Below are 16,682 nucleotides of genomic sequence, written 5' to 3' on the forward strand. Positions count from 1 at the left end.
ATAGAAATTCCCATATATATATATATATATATAGTTGCAATGATTAATCAAGAGGTCAAATCTCCATACCCCTTGCTACCTACTACTGTTTCAGTGGGATTTGAAGAAATTGTTCGAAATATCTCAATATAGCGAGAAAATTGCTTGCCTGTGGAAATTTCTCTGAGCACACAACATAAGTCGCTAAGTTAAGGAGGTCATCCAATCCTTCTCTCTTTCTTTCAGCATCAACCAGTATGGGTATTTTTCTTTGGGTTGCCTGCACTGAAGATATAAGAAGCTGATTACTATTGAAAAAATTATTGGATCAGTGGTCGTGAGCAAAACTTCTGACTTCAACTGGCAAAATTTTGGGTAGACCAAAAGCCAACCCAAACAAATGCAACATAAAACGCAAAAAGATTGTATATCCCGTTTTTGCCAGTGGCAAGCTGAAAGAATGGCTAGTGAATGAGAGAATTCCCAACATAGAAAACAAGTAATCAGCCCAATCTTCTCATGGCAGCTGCTTAAGCAAGCAGACCGATAGCAACAGTATCTAAGAAAAAAAACTCTTCCAACGACTAGGCATTTCCATATAACTAATAAGTTCTATGTTTGTACATTTAGCGTAGTCATCAAAAACTAATATATGAATTCTCAAATTTAAAATAATATCGGTGATGTTGAATACAGTCCCAATATCAACATTATGATAATCAAACACACAAATAGTCTGTAATAACACTAAATTTAGATTTTTTTAACAATGAACCATCATACTCATGAATGGAGTATCACCAAACTTCTCTCTCAAAATGTATGACCACCGTATGCATCCCAAAATATATTTTTTTAGGAGAATAAAATATCAGTTCATATATAATATTAAACCGGAAAACATTGAGTGCTATTCATACTTATTCTACTTTTACATTTTTATTTCAGACAACGTTTATCAATTATTTGGTTGAGAATGAAGAATGCGGAATATTGATATGCTTATACTTGAAGCAGGTTACATTTTGGTTGAACATGAAAAAAAGCGAAGTTGAAAACAATAGACTAAGATGTGCAGTGACACCAGCATATTTCAATTTACTGGTTTCAATTCTAGGAAAAAGGTTGGTGCAATTAAGTATCATAAAACTTGTATGTTTAATTTCATTCATTTCTGGTAAGAAATGGAACTAAAAGCTTAATGATGTAATATCCATCTAGGGAAACAACAGCTCTGGGCCTGTGCTCGAGTATTTCCCCCCTTACTGGCAAGCTAACTCTCACTGCAAGCAGCATGCCAACTAGTGAGCTTTCCAAAGGTCCTTCTCAAGTTTCTCCTTGGTCATTGATGCAATTAGTATCATAAAACTTGTATGTTTAATTTCATTCATTTCTGGTAAGAAATGGAACTGAAAGCTTAATGATGTAATATTCATCCAGGGAAACAACAGCTCTGGGCCTGTGCTCGAGTATTTCCCCCCTTACTGGCAAGCTAACTCTCACTGCAAGCAGCATGCCAACTAGCGAGCTTTCCAAAGGTCCTTCTCAAGTTTCTCCTTGGTCATTGATGCCTTTTACTGTCAAAGGGCCTGAGCTTGACCCAAAGCTGAGCTTATTCCCTTGACTCAGTAGAAAGGGATCTGATTTGAGCCAAAAGGTGGCCGAGCCCAGTCACCAGCCTCCTACATCTCCTGCTGCCCCAGCCGTTTCAATCTCTTGGGGGTCATCTCAAAACAAGCCAGCCATTCAATTTTGTGCTCCAATTGGTAGAATGTTCATTGGAGCCCTCTGCACAAGCCGCCATGGTCAACTAGTGTTTAGTTCGTTAAAAAATATTACTATTCGTGTTCGGCTCATTCGTGTTCGGCTCATTTATATTTCGAACACAAAAAGTATGTTCCTGTTAGGCTCGTTTGCTTAGCGAGCCGAACAAAAGCTGTTCGCGAACAAAAAATAATTTTGACAACGCTAATCACGTAGCCGCAAGATGTTAAGGTTTGAGGTAATATTTAAATTTTATTGTTTATATTAAAACTTTATTTAAATAGAATTTAATATTTTTTTATATTTTAATTAATTATAAATCTTCTATTTTCTTAATCAATATTTTAATTGATTATAAATCTTTGTAGCCTTGTAGTTAATTAGATTTTTTTTAAATACTACTATATATATATATATATATGTATATATGATGAGTAGTATTTCGAGCCAAAAAGAGTCGAACGCGAACAAACAAATCTTTGTTCTTGTGCGGCTCCTTTATACATCGAGCACAAAAAAAAGTTTACGTTCAGCTCGTTAATTTAGCGAACGAATCGAAAACGAGCTGTTTGCGAACAACAAGCCTTTTTTTACAGCCCTAGTCGAAATCACCTAGCTTTCACTTAGGGTAAAATGGCCACACCCAATCTTCCCTAGCTCAATATGAAAATCCATAGAAATTCCCCCTTCTCTTTGAGGCTCTCTAATCACCTCCTAGACAAGCTCGAACAAGCTCATTCCAGGATGTCGATCGAGCCAACAACACAGCCCTTCTTAGAGGTTGGAGTCTCCAGGACAAAGCTTTCCAATCAAGGAATTGGCCAATATGTTCTGTTTTCAGGTAATTTTCTGCTCCCCACTTTGTCTCCACTCTAGTACTTAAGACACAAAACCTAGAGCTAAGGACCACACTTGTAGGGTAGAACCTCTTAGTCGCTTGACTCTTTTGGATTCAGAGGGAGTAGAATTCCCCCGATCGATTGCTCAAATTAGGGGCAAAATCATTGACCGTTGACATTCCCTAGCTAGAGATAAAAAACAAAATTAACACCATCCATTTCTGTTGCGTTAGGAATCGACGGCTTTAATTAAGCCGTAGAGAAAACCATATTTCTTATAGTTTGAACCGCATGTTCAATTTATGTCGGCAAATGAGATGAAGTCTCTACAAGCATAGGGAATCCCATATTTCTTATAGTTTGAACCGCATGTTCAATTTATGTCATTCAATCTATGATTGGGAAACTGAGATAAAGTCTCTACTAGCATAGGGAATCTGCATAATTGTGCTGCCCAATCAGACTCCGCCAGGTGCAAAGTGAACATAGATAATGGAATAGAATGCACAAAAATTAATGCAGATAACATAACTCACTAAGTAATTCACTGAAAATTTAAATCAAATCAAAATGACTCCAAATTTTATTGAGAATGATATGAGGTCCCCTTTAAATCTCTGAACAATTTTCATAATTTTTTAATTTGGATTTAATTTATAATTAATGCTAAATCACTAACATATTCAAAAATTCAAATTAAATCAAAATGATCCTAAATATTTATGGGAAGTTCCTTGAAATTTTTAAAGGGGCTCTTTTTGGTCGACAATTGATCACGAAAAGTTTCTCCCATAAATTTTGAGGATTACTTTACAAATCATTTAAACGCGTCATTTAAAATTAATTTAAATAATAATTAATTCGCTTGAACTCAATACTCAAGTGGGCTTCCCTAAAGGCTATTTGGGCAACATAGGGCCAGTCTTTTGTAGATTTTTAGGTTAATTCATTCCAAATGAACAAAACAAAAAATTAAATTAATCAATTAAATTAAAATAGGAGATGAATTGAAATCAAGTTGAATTGAATGAGTAGATAAATCCACTTAAATCGCTTTAGTTGATTGCTTTAGGATGCCTCCTCATACCTTAGTGAGGTGTCCATCCTCCTATGGCCAGGATGTTAGGAACAAGGGCCCACCCCCACTAGCTCTTAATGTTCTCCAAAATATAAATTCAACTTAAACTCTGACTAAAAGCCAAAATTTTGAAACTCAACCTAAACTACTAATCACTTAAATATAAACCAACTTACATGATTAATTTAAATTAAAATTAAATAAAAATTGAACATAAAGTCCCTCCGAGACATACCACACTAGCTTCACGCACTAGAATGCTTGCTATTCCACTAAAATAAACATAAGTTACGATGATTGTGGGTGTTTGTTGTGATTTTTGTGATTATTATTTGTGCTATGATTATTGCTTTGCCAACTAGACTGGATGACATGGGGAGGGCGGTTGCTTGCTCGCTAAACTTTAATGCTAGGATGATTATTTAGTAGTCTTAACCTTCATTTTTTATAGGTAATCATGCTTAGTGGGGCAAAATAAATGTTTAAAATAATAACAAAAACTAACACATTTGCTTGCATGTGCTATTAGGTCATGCTTATGCCCATAAGTATGATCCAATATGATGTCTGGCTTGGCCCCTACTTGAGCCAAGTTAATTGTGATTTACATATCTGCTAGATTGTTTGTGTGCCTATAAATCCGTATTTTGGGGGCTTAAATTTGTTTTTATAAATTTAAATGCAATTTAAATGTAAATGAAGGCATACCTTCCTGTTAATCATCTTGGAAAAATCTTGGACAAAATTATTCCAACTATTTCAAGGTTCACTCGAAACTAAGAAAAGCATCGGATATGGGTCACTACATTGAGGGATATACATCGAGGGACAAGTGCAGCATACAAATGATGGAAATCAATTTACCTTTAAAACTGTGTTGGTTGCAATTTCATCTGCTCAAATTAAATTGCACAAATATTTTAGAATCGACTCTAAATCTTATCATAAAATCAGAACCTTCAAAGCTTCCCTTGTCTTCTTAATCCTCAAAGATGTGATCATAACCTCCTTTGTTTGAACATGATTCAAATCCTCAAGATATATTCGCCCCTCATTTCATTCAATTATAGAGCATGTTGATGACCCTAATGCAGAGCAATCTTATAATTATGATGGTAATACTCTGAGTCTATGAACATAAATAGATAATGTTTCAAATTCTAAATGTCAGGAGCTCATCATGGTGCAAGAAACTACAAATGAGAATTTTGGAGGATCTTCAATAGCTATTAGATGCACACTTTCTCTAATGTCATCATGTTTTCTTTGATCATTTTTTTATTATTTCAGATCGTGACTTGATAATTCCTTATAGTTGCATCATCATCAACTGATTTCATTGACTGATTATTACATTTTATTTATATTTATTTTTTAAAATCTAGGGAAAACACAAGAATATTCAAGCACTTACTCATATTCCATATATGCCTGACATAAAATCATATATTTTTTTTATAGTTAGAATTCTACTTTTTTTATCAATCGATCAATAAAAATTTGAATGCCGTGTTTCAATAAAGTTAATCATATTTCTCTAACGGGCATGCATGTGCATTCTATTTTTGTCACCTCCTAATGTTTGCTAGCATATACTATAAAAAAATTATAGATCATAAACTTGGGTTCCAGCTCTTGCTTTCCTCCCTTTGTCTCATATCATATTGATGTGAAAGCCACACAAGACGTGGGATGAGGATCGAGAGCGAACTCCCATAAGCTGGGATTTTCGGTTTATTTGTTGGCTGGATCACATAATCCAGTCGCCTAGGGCTGTGCCCCATCCGTTCTTATTTTTTTTTTATATAGCATTACTATTAAAGTTTAATTGCATTGGAATTATATATATTTTTGGGCTGGACTGGTTTAAGACAATTTTGATTTAGTTCATGCAATTAGTGACTATTTCTCTATCTTTCCCTTGTCGGAGTGTCGTATCTTTTGATTTTCTCATGTGGTGTGCCTGTAGCCCTATTAGATTGAGGTGGTGATCTCTCTCAAATGCACCAAGTCCTCCTATGCCGCCGGTTTTGCAGCTGACCTACAGTTCTCCTATTCCAGATTGCTTTCTAGCCACCGAGAGCCACATTTCTTCATCGTCATCATCTTTTCGCCCTTAATTCTCATCCTACATCTTACCTAACCCCTCCTTGATCACCACACACTGTCTACCCACCCAAGATCAGTATCACAAATTAACCTCATCATTCTCATTGACGTCATGTTACATTTAGTTCATAAGCTTATAACTTACCGGAATCAGTAAGAAATTTAACATTGCACAATATCTCTGAGAGTCAGAGTAACAACATATTAAATAAAAAATATAACATGCAATGGAAATACCATTTCTTATTAGCTTGCTATAGATCAAACACTAAATATTACAGAACGATTTAATGCTGGCTTGTAACATGCCATCTAAAGATGAAATCTCTTTTATTACACTTCCATAAATGTCAACTAAATAGGATGCAAAACCACCAACATGAGATAACTGCTTGACATCCATGGACTTGGGGAGATAACTAACTTGGAAAAACGACAAGCCCATGACATGGAAGTTATTTGATATATGCTTGACATCAAATAGACGTGGGGAGGTAGCTAACTTGGAAAAACGACAGGCCTGTGGTTATTTGATATATTAATATACACGCATGCTTTCAAAAATATGACATAAACAATAAGACTACCAAAGGCATCAAATAAACTTAAACTACAATGAACTGGTATATTCCCAAACAGAAATACAAAATTATAGACAAAATTTAAAATAAAGATTAAAGTGTCTCTTAATAAATTTCTCAAGCGCAATCATTCAAAAATTTCTGTCAATGTCATAACCACTGCCTCAGACGGAAAAATATCTCCCAAATTTGAACTGCACTAGCTATTCGAAGATCTAATCTTCTTACAAGCTTCAAAAACCCAATTGAATAGCTGTTGATGTCTTATGATGCTCCCTAGAAATTTCCAGGAATGTTGTGGACATGCCTGGAAATTGCTTGGATTTACATAATTCTGTTTTAAAGGAAAAAAAAAACAAACAATTTTAAGCTTATCCAACGCATCTCAGGGCCTGGATTAGCATACATTGCACATTTGAAATATGAGTTCTCAAAAAACTTAAAGACTGCTTCCGCACTTTCCAGAATTTTAAAAGAATTTTATCTCCATGCAGCGAATGTATTCGTAGCAAAGCTTTCAACAAAAAAGCATTTTGGGAACAATCATTAGGTAGAAATAAAGTTATTATTACCTCCTGAGCAACGGCTAAAGCAGTCTCATGCAATCTTCCATCTAAGTACACAAGACTAGAATCATCTAGGGCAGAACACAACTTGGAATTTGATAGATCATTTGGCATCATAGGAGGATATCCGGGTGTATGAATGCAAGTACGGGTTTTCCTGGAACATGAGAAAGAGTGAGTCTACCAAATTGCTGTTTATAAATCAGAACAAAGCAAAATTTTCCGCTATGATTTCCACATATTAAAATGAAAAAAAAAGTAATTATTTGAAAGCATGTCAAACTAGGGTAAGATGTCCACATGGCTTAAAAACCCTTCCAAAAAGAATCACGAACTTTTAAATTTAATTAAGATCTCTCAAACCTTACATAACTTACACCCCTTATTAAGAACAAAATAAATAAGCTCTCACCACTATAAACTGATCCACATTACTTGGGCACTAAAGATCAAATTACTCGTAAGAAATCAAAGCACCAGACAACGAAAATCTAAATCTTTCCAATTCACTCTAGTAGACTATTGAATACTTTCTCTATAATTAAGAATAGGGAAAAGTTGAACAAAGAACCCCGTAGTTCCCTTCACATGTATCAAATTTGATTTACTGAGTTTGTTGGCTGTGTAAAACCAAATAATTTACATGCTCCCGTGACACGCCTCAATTTCATTTTCCTGCTAGAAGCCTACCGCTAAAAATACTAACAGGCACTTGAGTAATTCTCCCATAATTAATTTAGGTAGCGCTCTCACTTGAATTATAAGAGCTAAAGCATGGACTACATTGGCGCTAATTCCCTTCAAAGCTTACATGCTCCCAATGTGATAGAATAGAGGGATTGTTAGCTTGGTGCCCGTTGCACATGTGTCCTCCGCTATAAAATTCGTAGTATGGTATAGGGGCTGCACGGCGTTGAGTAATAAGTTGCTCAATTATTTTGTCAGTTCTGCAACCTGGGCTGTGATAATCTATTAGCCTAAAAGCATCATTGAACAAAATAGCCAGAAATGAGATGATTACAAGCATTGGTTCGTTATTTGGGTTCTTTAATGTTATTTCAACCCGAAGTAATCACGATGGGGTGAGCCTACATCCATTTGAAGGCTTATTAGATTGAAAAATGAGAGTTATTGTTTTATTTACAAGTTAACCAAGAAGATTAGGGCTTAAAGTTATGCCATTTATCATACCCATATGTATAGCTTGGAAGTTGGGGTTGGTCCAACAGTGTGGTCTTTAGCCCTTTGGGCAAAGTGGATCACGCAACTTCATCTTGTAAGCAAGACAGCGTAAATGAAGTCTTTTAAACTCTCCATGTTGGCAAAGATGGCATGTATGATAAAGATAACGTGCTTTCAACTTTTCATGTAGCATGTATTTTAACGTGCATATTAAAGAAATAAAAAATTGTTAAAAAATTATGATATGAATCTTTTAAATTATTATGTCAATGCATAGAGCAACAAGTTATATAGCTTGGATAAAATGAAATTTGCGCAAGAGTTATTGCACCGACGACCATGTGTAGTGTTAAATAATCAAATGCTCTCACATTATAGACGGATGTGGGGCAAAAAAAAAAAAAAATTCATGAATCAAATATTATGATAGAAACTTGAAATATACGTACTATCACAGTTAAATCAATAGAATTAGTAAATATTGTGAATTATAGGAAGATAATATCTTATGCATTAAAGAACTAAAGAGATTGATAGCTTAGATTTTCAACTTTGATATTTATGTAGAAATCCTAATAGAAATGGTGTAGAACTAATTATGGATAAAAATGAAAGATAATGTTGTAAAAATTAATAGAATTGAAGATAAAATTATAGCTCTAAAGATTATTGTTGATATTATGATTCTTAATGTCATAAGTGCTAAAACTCCCTAGGCATGTATGGATATATATTCAAAAAAATTTTTTTTGAAATGATCCAGAAGAATTAATACAAAGTACCTCTTGAAGAGAATTTTTATTTGACTTAAATGAACATATTAGTAGAACGGTAAAAGATTTTAAAAGTATTCATGGTAGATGAGATTTTGGAGTGTTCAATAGAAAAGGTAAAACCATATTGGAGTTTGCTTCAACTAATGATATTTTTATTGCTAGTACTTTATTTACAAAAATAAAAATAAAAATATTATCACTTATAAGAATGAATTTAATAAACATAAATTGATTTTTTATGAGAAAATAGAGATCATCAAAATTGTCAAGATAGTAAGGTCATTCCAAGTTAATATTTAAATATCCAACATTGATTATTTATTTTGAATTTTAAAAAGAACGGTTGAAAGACAAAAAAAATACAATAAAATATTATCATAGAATTAGGAAGAGTACTTAAAAAATATAAATCAAATTATTTTTACAAGTAAATTTCAAGATCTTAAGATTCAAAATATTATGAAGAAATTAATACCATGTGAAATAAAATAATGAGTACTACAAAAGAAGTTGTAAATGATGTGCTTGAAGAATTAAAAGAAAAAGCTCTTATGAATAAGAATAATTGATTGTGGAATAATAATGTGCAAGAAAATGCAAAAAAAAAAAAAAAATGTTATAATGATTAGTTTAGATGTAAATGTTCGGAGAACTATAATATATATATATAGTGACCTGTAGAGAGTCTAAGAGAATAATTTGTGATGCTTAAAATTTTATTTTTTTAGTGATCTTTATAATATATTATAAATTAAAGAGCATGGAACATGTATAAACTAGTAAAACAAAGATAACATTTCAAATCTATTAATAATAAAAAATCAAAAAGTATTTTTCTTATAGTAGAATATTCAACATATGAAAATGAGATATTTTGATAAACTTTAAAATGAAGATAGTGAAAAAGTGATCAAATTTAGTGATATTAATATTGTCAATGATAACAAAAAAACTTTATTATTTCATTGCTACCGTCACATTAGTAAAAAAAAATTGAGAATGTTAAAAAAAATGAAGTGTAGAAAAGCAGCAGGGCCTGATGATATTCCAATAGAAGTGTGTAAATATTTAAAAGATTTGAGAATTTCTTGACTCACTAAGCCTTTTAATATTATTTTATTAAAAAGGTGGTTGATGAATAAAGAAATAGTCTATTGGTTTTTTTTTTTTAAGAATAAAGGGGATGCACAAAATCATAGACGAATTGAGTAAATGTGTCATACATTGAAGTTATGGGAGAGAGTAATTGAACATAAGTTATAACGTGATACAATTTTTTTTTAAAATCAGTTTGGATCCATTATGGACAAATCTACCATGGAAGCAATATATTTATTGAGAAGTTTGATGGAGAAATACAAAGAGAGTAAGGAGGATACACATATGATTTTTGTTGATTTAGAAAAAGCTTATGATGAGATTCTAAGAGAAGTACTTTGTAGAGTTATAGAATAGAAAGATGTTGATATTGCTTATATGAAGTCATTAAATACATGTATACTGAAGTTATTACTAGTGTCCAAACACAAAAAAGATTGAACAAGTATTTTCATATTTTAGTTGAATTACATCAAGGATCAATTTTAAGCCCTATGGATATTATTACTAGACATTTACAAGAGAATGTACTTTGGTGTATGATTTTTGCTGATGATATCCTTCTTGCAGATAAAATTATAGAGTTCATAAAAGATTTGAACTATGGAGGTAAACATTAGAATCTAAAAGCTTTCATTTTAGTAGATCTAAAACTGAATATATGGAATGTAATTTTAGTAATAGTGGATCTAGTGGCAAGGTTGTAGTAACAATGGGTAATCAAGTCATTAAAAGGTGTGAACGTTTTAAATATCTCGTGTTTATTGTTCAAAGTGATGGTGATATCGATGGGGATGTTATTAGTAGAATTTAGGTTGGATGGTTGAAGTGAAAGAACGCATTGTGCCTATTGTGTGATACCGTTTAGACTTAGAAAAAATTATAAGATGGTAAGATCTGCAATCATTGATGACTTAGAACATTGGCTTGGAAAAGAGAAGCATAAAATTAAGTGTTACTGAGATGAGAATACCCGGGTGGATGAGAGGCTTTACACTTAGAAACAAAATGTGAAACGAATATATCTGTGAGATGACTGGAGTAGCTCCAGTGGCAGACAAGATTAAAGAGAATCGCCGTAGATGGTTTGGTCACATTAATCATCGAGCCCTCGAACTGAAACACCTTCTATCCAAGACATATCCCTCCATCCATCCTTCCTATCCCATATCCCTCCTATAACTTCCCCAATGTCTTTTTGTATTCTGAAACACCTTCTAGGAGCCCTCGAACGATATCAAAGCTGCTTGTCTGTCTAGTTGCGGCAATCTGTCTAGTTTTTGCATGTGTTTGGAGGAAAGAGAAAAAGAAAAAAAAGGACACGCATCAATGGTTGAAAGATAAATATGAAATGGTGCCTACAGGACATGTTTCCAAGACATGAAGCAAAAAATGAACTCATGAACTAGAAAAAATAATCTGTTGAATAAATGGTTGCTAAACCTATAATAACTTGGACATCAAATCTGTAAGCCCAGAGATGGGGATAGGATTGATGTTTGAAAAGACATGATGCAATTATTTGCAATGGTTAATTTTTTGCAGCTGCATAGATTTTACAATGAGTAGTTTCTACTATTGCATAGGTTAATATTCTGCTACTTTACAGCTTAATGTAACTTAAAGCTGCGGCATATTGATAGTTTTCTAATGCTTGAAGGACCGTTTCTTTAATTATGTTTTGCAATCAAATGAGTATTTCATCAGCATTATCTCTCATGCAGCCAAATTAGAATTTGACATGTGAAGTGGCTGGATTAATCGAAGATGATTGTGCAGACGTCTCCCCAGGCAGGGAAGAGAGAGGTTGCTTTCTCTATAAAGAGGTTTTCGCACAGACAGTAAAACGTGCAGGATTTTTCTTCCTTCATGCAGGAAGAGAAGAATAAGGGGAGCAGATTTTGGTGTCGTTTACGCACAATATTTTTTATTCCTTTTTTCCTTTGCACAGGCAGAGAAAAGAGGGGAGAGGATTTTGATACGATTTAGGCACTTCCTTTCTTCCTTCATGCAGGAAAAGAAGAGACGGAAATGATTTTGGTGCGATTTACACACTTCCATTCTTCCTTCCGGCAGGCAAAGAAGAGAGTAGAGAGCATTTTTCTCCGTGACGGTGAGGAGAGACATACGGTGACAAGGTAAGTGCATGGTAGAATTGTTCTATTAGTAAATTTTAAGTGGTATAGAAGTAAATAAAAGAGTTTAGGTGTAAGATATGAAAATAAATGATTTTTTCTTACCTTCCCTTGCACAGGCAGAGAATAGTGAGGAGAGGATTTCGGTGTGATTTATGCAATTCCTTTCTACCTTCACACAGGCAAAGCATTTTGATGCGTTATCCGAGACGAGGAGAGACAAATGGTGACCAGACAAGCAAAGTGATAGAATTGTTCTATTTGAAAATTTTAAGTGGTATAGAAGTAAATAAAAGAGCTTAGGTGTATGATGTGAAAAAAAATGAGTTTTGTGTGGCTCCTTTTTTTCTAACTGGCCTAAGATGACATCATGACAGCTTAATTGGTCTTCATCCCTTGTAATTAAGGAGATGATAAAGGGGCAACTGAAATAAGTGAGAGACCTCGGTATTATATTTAGTGAACTTTGGTTTGTGTTATGGGTCAATGCTAGCATAACAACTTCAATCGCAGGCAAGATGGAAGTTGAAAGTCAGAGAATAAGTGGATTGCAATGGCACTAGGAGCAGCGTAGACTAAGGGTTGTTACTAGTTCAAGGGGGAAAGTAAGAAATCCAGAAAGGTGAGAAAGCAAACAAATAACATCTCCCAAAGCTTTTGTTGATTTTCTTATGCCAAGAAGGCTCCAAGGCGCGCTCTAATAGCTTCCATTGTGAAGCATGAAGCAACTTGTACAATATGAAAGGTTATGAGAAGCACATTACCGGCTGCTATGGTGGAATGCAATATGTTTTACGCCCTTAAGGTGAGAGGGAGAGAATGTGAGAGAGATAGAGAGCATTCTAGAGATCATACTCGCCATCGATGTGATTTATGTTTGGTCTGAACCCTAAGTGCAGGAGGTGTGCAATTGTGACCAATGTCTGGTCTGAACAGATCTAAAAGCATTTACTTTGCGATTTAGATAATATAAATTTCGATTATTTTTTTATGCATTACATATTTCTCAAACTAAAAGTCAATGGACACACTAGCAAGTTCAATCTGGAGTTGGTGAGACTGATGCTTTGGGCAATATTCAAGTAAAGAGCTTCAACTAAATCCCAAGATGGTGATGGTGTGCAATTGTGACCAATGTCTGGTCTGAACAGACATAAAAGCATTTACTTTGCGATTTATATATTATAAATTTCAATTATTTTTTTATGCATTACATATTTCTCAAACTAAAAGTTAATGGCCACACTAAGCAAATTCAATCTGGAGTTGGTGAGACTGATACTTTTGGCAATATTAAAGTAAAGAGCTTCAACTAAATCCCAAGATGGTGAACTTAATTCTTACTCTCAATCTAATCAAATAAACTGACATTACTATAGGCTGGGAGTTAATCCATTCTTGGCAGTTCATCAAACCACATTTATTTTACATTTACATATGGCTTTCAGGGCCTTTAAAAAACTATCATGTTCAAAATGGAAAAGCATAATATTGTTACATTCATAAAGTATAATAGTATGTTTCTCCTACAAACCCAACCTTTTATGATTAAGATAGTGTTGTTAAGATCCGTAACATAAAGAGCATCTAAAAACTCAATTAATATACATTATCAACCAAATACTACGCAAAAAGCATACAGAATTGACAATGTTCAAAGCATTTCTGACATTCTATCCCAATGATGGCCATGTTAATGAAAAATTTAAACGGAAGAATTTATAATCAAAACCTCTCAAATTACAAATACCAATATTTTAGATGTCACGCTCATATGATGGTTGCATTGGCAGGAAATCTCAACATTCGGGGTCTATTTTCACAATCATGTTTTCAAATTGTAAAATAGATAATGCAAAAAATATACACCACAATAATGGCTGCACTGACATAAAATCTCAACAAAAAGAGTTCATTCTCAAATTACAAATGCAAATACTCCAAGCAAATACCTGATCACACATCAATGAAAAATTCTGAGACCAATCATTTTTCATTGACAGGTGAGTCTTCTTGATACTGGAGGAGAAAGCCCAAACCACAAAATAACATCTTTTATTAATATGGAAATAGAGTTGCAACCACTCAAACTGAAAATAACATCACTAAAACATAGAACCGACACAAGCAAACACCTCTAAGGTGTATTCCAAGGGTGGTGGTTGTCGCTACGTCGTTCGGGATATTTGACAAGGATGGTGGAAGCAAGGGAGTGCTGATGGCAGCGAGGAAAGGGTGCAGAATTGCGAGGACAACAAGTATGGAGGGTTGCATATGGCCGGCGACAAGTGGATTGGTGGTTGGAAGGTGCTGGAAAGAAAAGGCAGTAATGGAGAAGATCCGGGACAGCAAGGTAACTGTTGTAGGGGTGCTAGTAGGATGCTGGGATGTATCTGAACTGGCTGGACAGCAGGTTGCAGCAGCAGAAACAGAGTCCACAGCGCAGGAGAGAAGCTGTTGGGGAAAGACAGTGGCTAAGGGAAGCGGAGGATACGAAGAAGGAAAGGTAAAAAGGGAGATACAGTCACCACCTCAGAGTAGAATACAGTCAGAGCACCACTACCTCCTCAGATACAACCCTAGAACAGGGAAAATGATTCTACATAGGAAATTTGAAATCAACTCATAGCAAAAACTCCCTAGACTCTTAGTAAACTAGCAAACATATAGCCCTACCTAGGCGGGAAACAAGAAAAGAAAGAAGAGGAGAAAGGAAAGAGAGCTACAGTCGCTACCTCGGAGTAGGATACAGCCAGAGCACCACCACCTCCTTAGATACAGCCCTAGAACAGGGAAAAAGATTCCACATAAAAAATCTAAATCAACTCATAGCAAAAACTCCCTAGACTCTTAGTAAACCAGCAAACATATAGCCCTAGCTAGGCGGGAAACAAGAAAAGAAAGAAGAGTAGAAAGGAAAGAGGAAGAAAGGAAACTCCTACAAAAGGAAGGGGTGGGAATACTCAGAATAGCCATTAAAATCCTTCCCTAAGGAGAAGAAGCATAAAAGGAAGCATGAGAGGGGAAAGGGAGGCTGCTCGCCCCGTTAGATAACTCACTTGGGCCACTCAGCTCGGGATCACCCTAGACCGACCCCCAATTGAGCTAGTGGAGCCGGTCCACCACTCCCACTCGCGGCACGGGAGCTCTCCGCACCCGCCTTACTTACATCATTCACATACAAGCACAAGAGTGATAAAACTTGTTGATACAGCTGAGGAGTGATTAACCTTGTCGATACAACTGAGATAGGAAAAAAGTCTATGCTTAGACTAGAGGATAAGGTGGTTGAACTTTCCAATCTGGAGAGCGAGCTAATTGATTAAGAAAAGCTCAATTGGAGGGAATACTACTATAAAAAACACAAATTCTAATGCAAATTATTTTAGGCAAAAAAATATGATAAAATATAAAAACACTAGAGTAAATTGTAATAAAATACGAAATAATTCGAGTAAAATAAACTATCTAAAGTTTACAAAAAGCCAATAACATATCAAACACATGTTTATAATCACTCTCAAAATATCTCATGCCAATAAACATACCACTAATGTTCTCCACATAAAGAAGTAGATAGGATCAAACCCTTTAGACCGGATGATTAGCCCCACAATGACATTATTATATTGCAGTCATGATCAAACTCATATGTTCTCTAATAGTTCAACCCTCTTGAGTTGTGAGTTATAGAGTGCTCTTGATAGGTCACAAAACTTTTTGCAGTTAATGTCAACTTAAAGTTGTTCCCTTAGGTAAACATCTACTCTATATCTTCATGATCCCCTCAGAAAATGTAACACATGACTACTAACTAGAAAAATTCGATCAGGTTAAATTGGCTATCTTTTCTGACTAAGTAAACTAAACTGCATGACAATCAAGGATAAAGAGATCATTAAACCTTTCATCATTAAGGTCCAATGATACCAATCAAAATGATACTACTATTAGCTAGAAAATTAGCACATAACTAGCTTTAGTCGAAAATTCTCATCAACATGAGTGGTGATTAGAGGCTTGCACAAATAAAAAATCTAGAATTTTATCTTAAATTCCTCGCAAACATAAAGAACAAATCTTTAGATGGTGTCTTATCACAACTATAATCCGTCTTTTGAAAATTTGACCTAGAACCAACAAAAAAGCTCTCTCAATAGAGCCAAGGTAATGACCATAAAGTTGATGATCAAGATACTGAACTGTACAATTACAAAATTAAACATGTTTAAAATTAGACTGGAGTGACTATGGTTTTCAAAATTAGAAAAGAAAAAATAAAATTGTTGCTTTGGATGAATGAATTTTATATCATCTTTCTTCTCCATGCCTTGTTGAAATCCATTTTACTATTAAAATTGAGGAGAATTCATCAATGGATCTTAGTTGGGTCTCTTATTTCAAATTTAACTTCGTAATTATTTATAATGACAAATATACATTAATCTTTCTCCTCACATAAAATGAAAAAGCATGGTGGATGTCAACTCCTTCCAACTCTCTAGTGGATGTCCACCTATCAAGCATCGACACAGCACAACATAATACAAGGACATGAATAACTGAAAAAAAATA

At 34.4% G+C, this 16,682-nt stretch overlaps 1 protein-coding gene across 3 annotated transcripts in view; it reads right to left on the reverse strand.

The window, feature by feature from the left end:
- The window catches only part of LOC110033870 (ketohexokinase-like), an 89,574-nt gene that overhangs the window by 18,284 nt on the left and 54,608 nt on the right, over nucleotides 1-16,682 (reverse strand). For all 3 annotated transcript variants that reach the window (XM_020738015.1, XM_020738016.1, XM_020738014.1), the window contains 2 exons: nucleotides 6,923-7,073; nucleotides 149-259 (listed from right to left, as the gene is read on the reverse strand). In XM_020738015.1, the coding sequence (XP_020593674.1) occupies nucleotides 149-259; nucleotides 6,923-7,073 (262 nt within the window). The remainder of the gene's footprint in view (nucleotides 1-148; nucleotides 260-6,922; nucleotides 7,074-16,682) is intronic.

Source organism: Phalaenopsis equestris, unplaced genomic scaffold (assembly GCF_001263595.1).
Source record: "Phalaenopsis equestris unplaced genomic scaffold, ASM126359v1 Scaffold001307, whole genome shotgun sequence".
Lineage (NCBI taxonomy): Eukaryota > Viridiplantae > Streptophyta > Magnoliopsida > Asparagales > Orchidaceae > Phalaenopsis > Phalaenopsis equestris.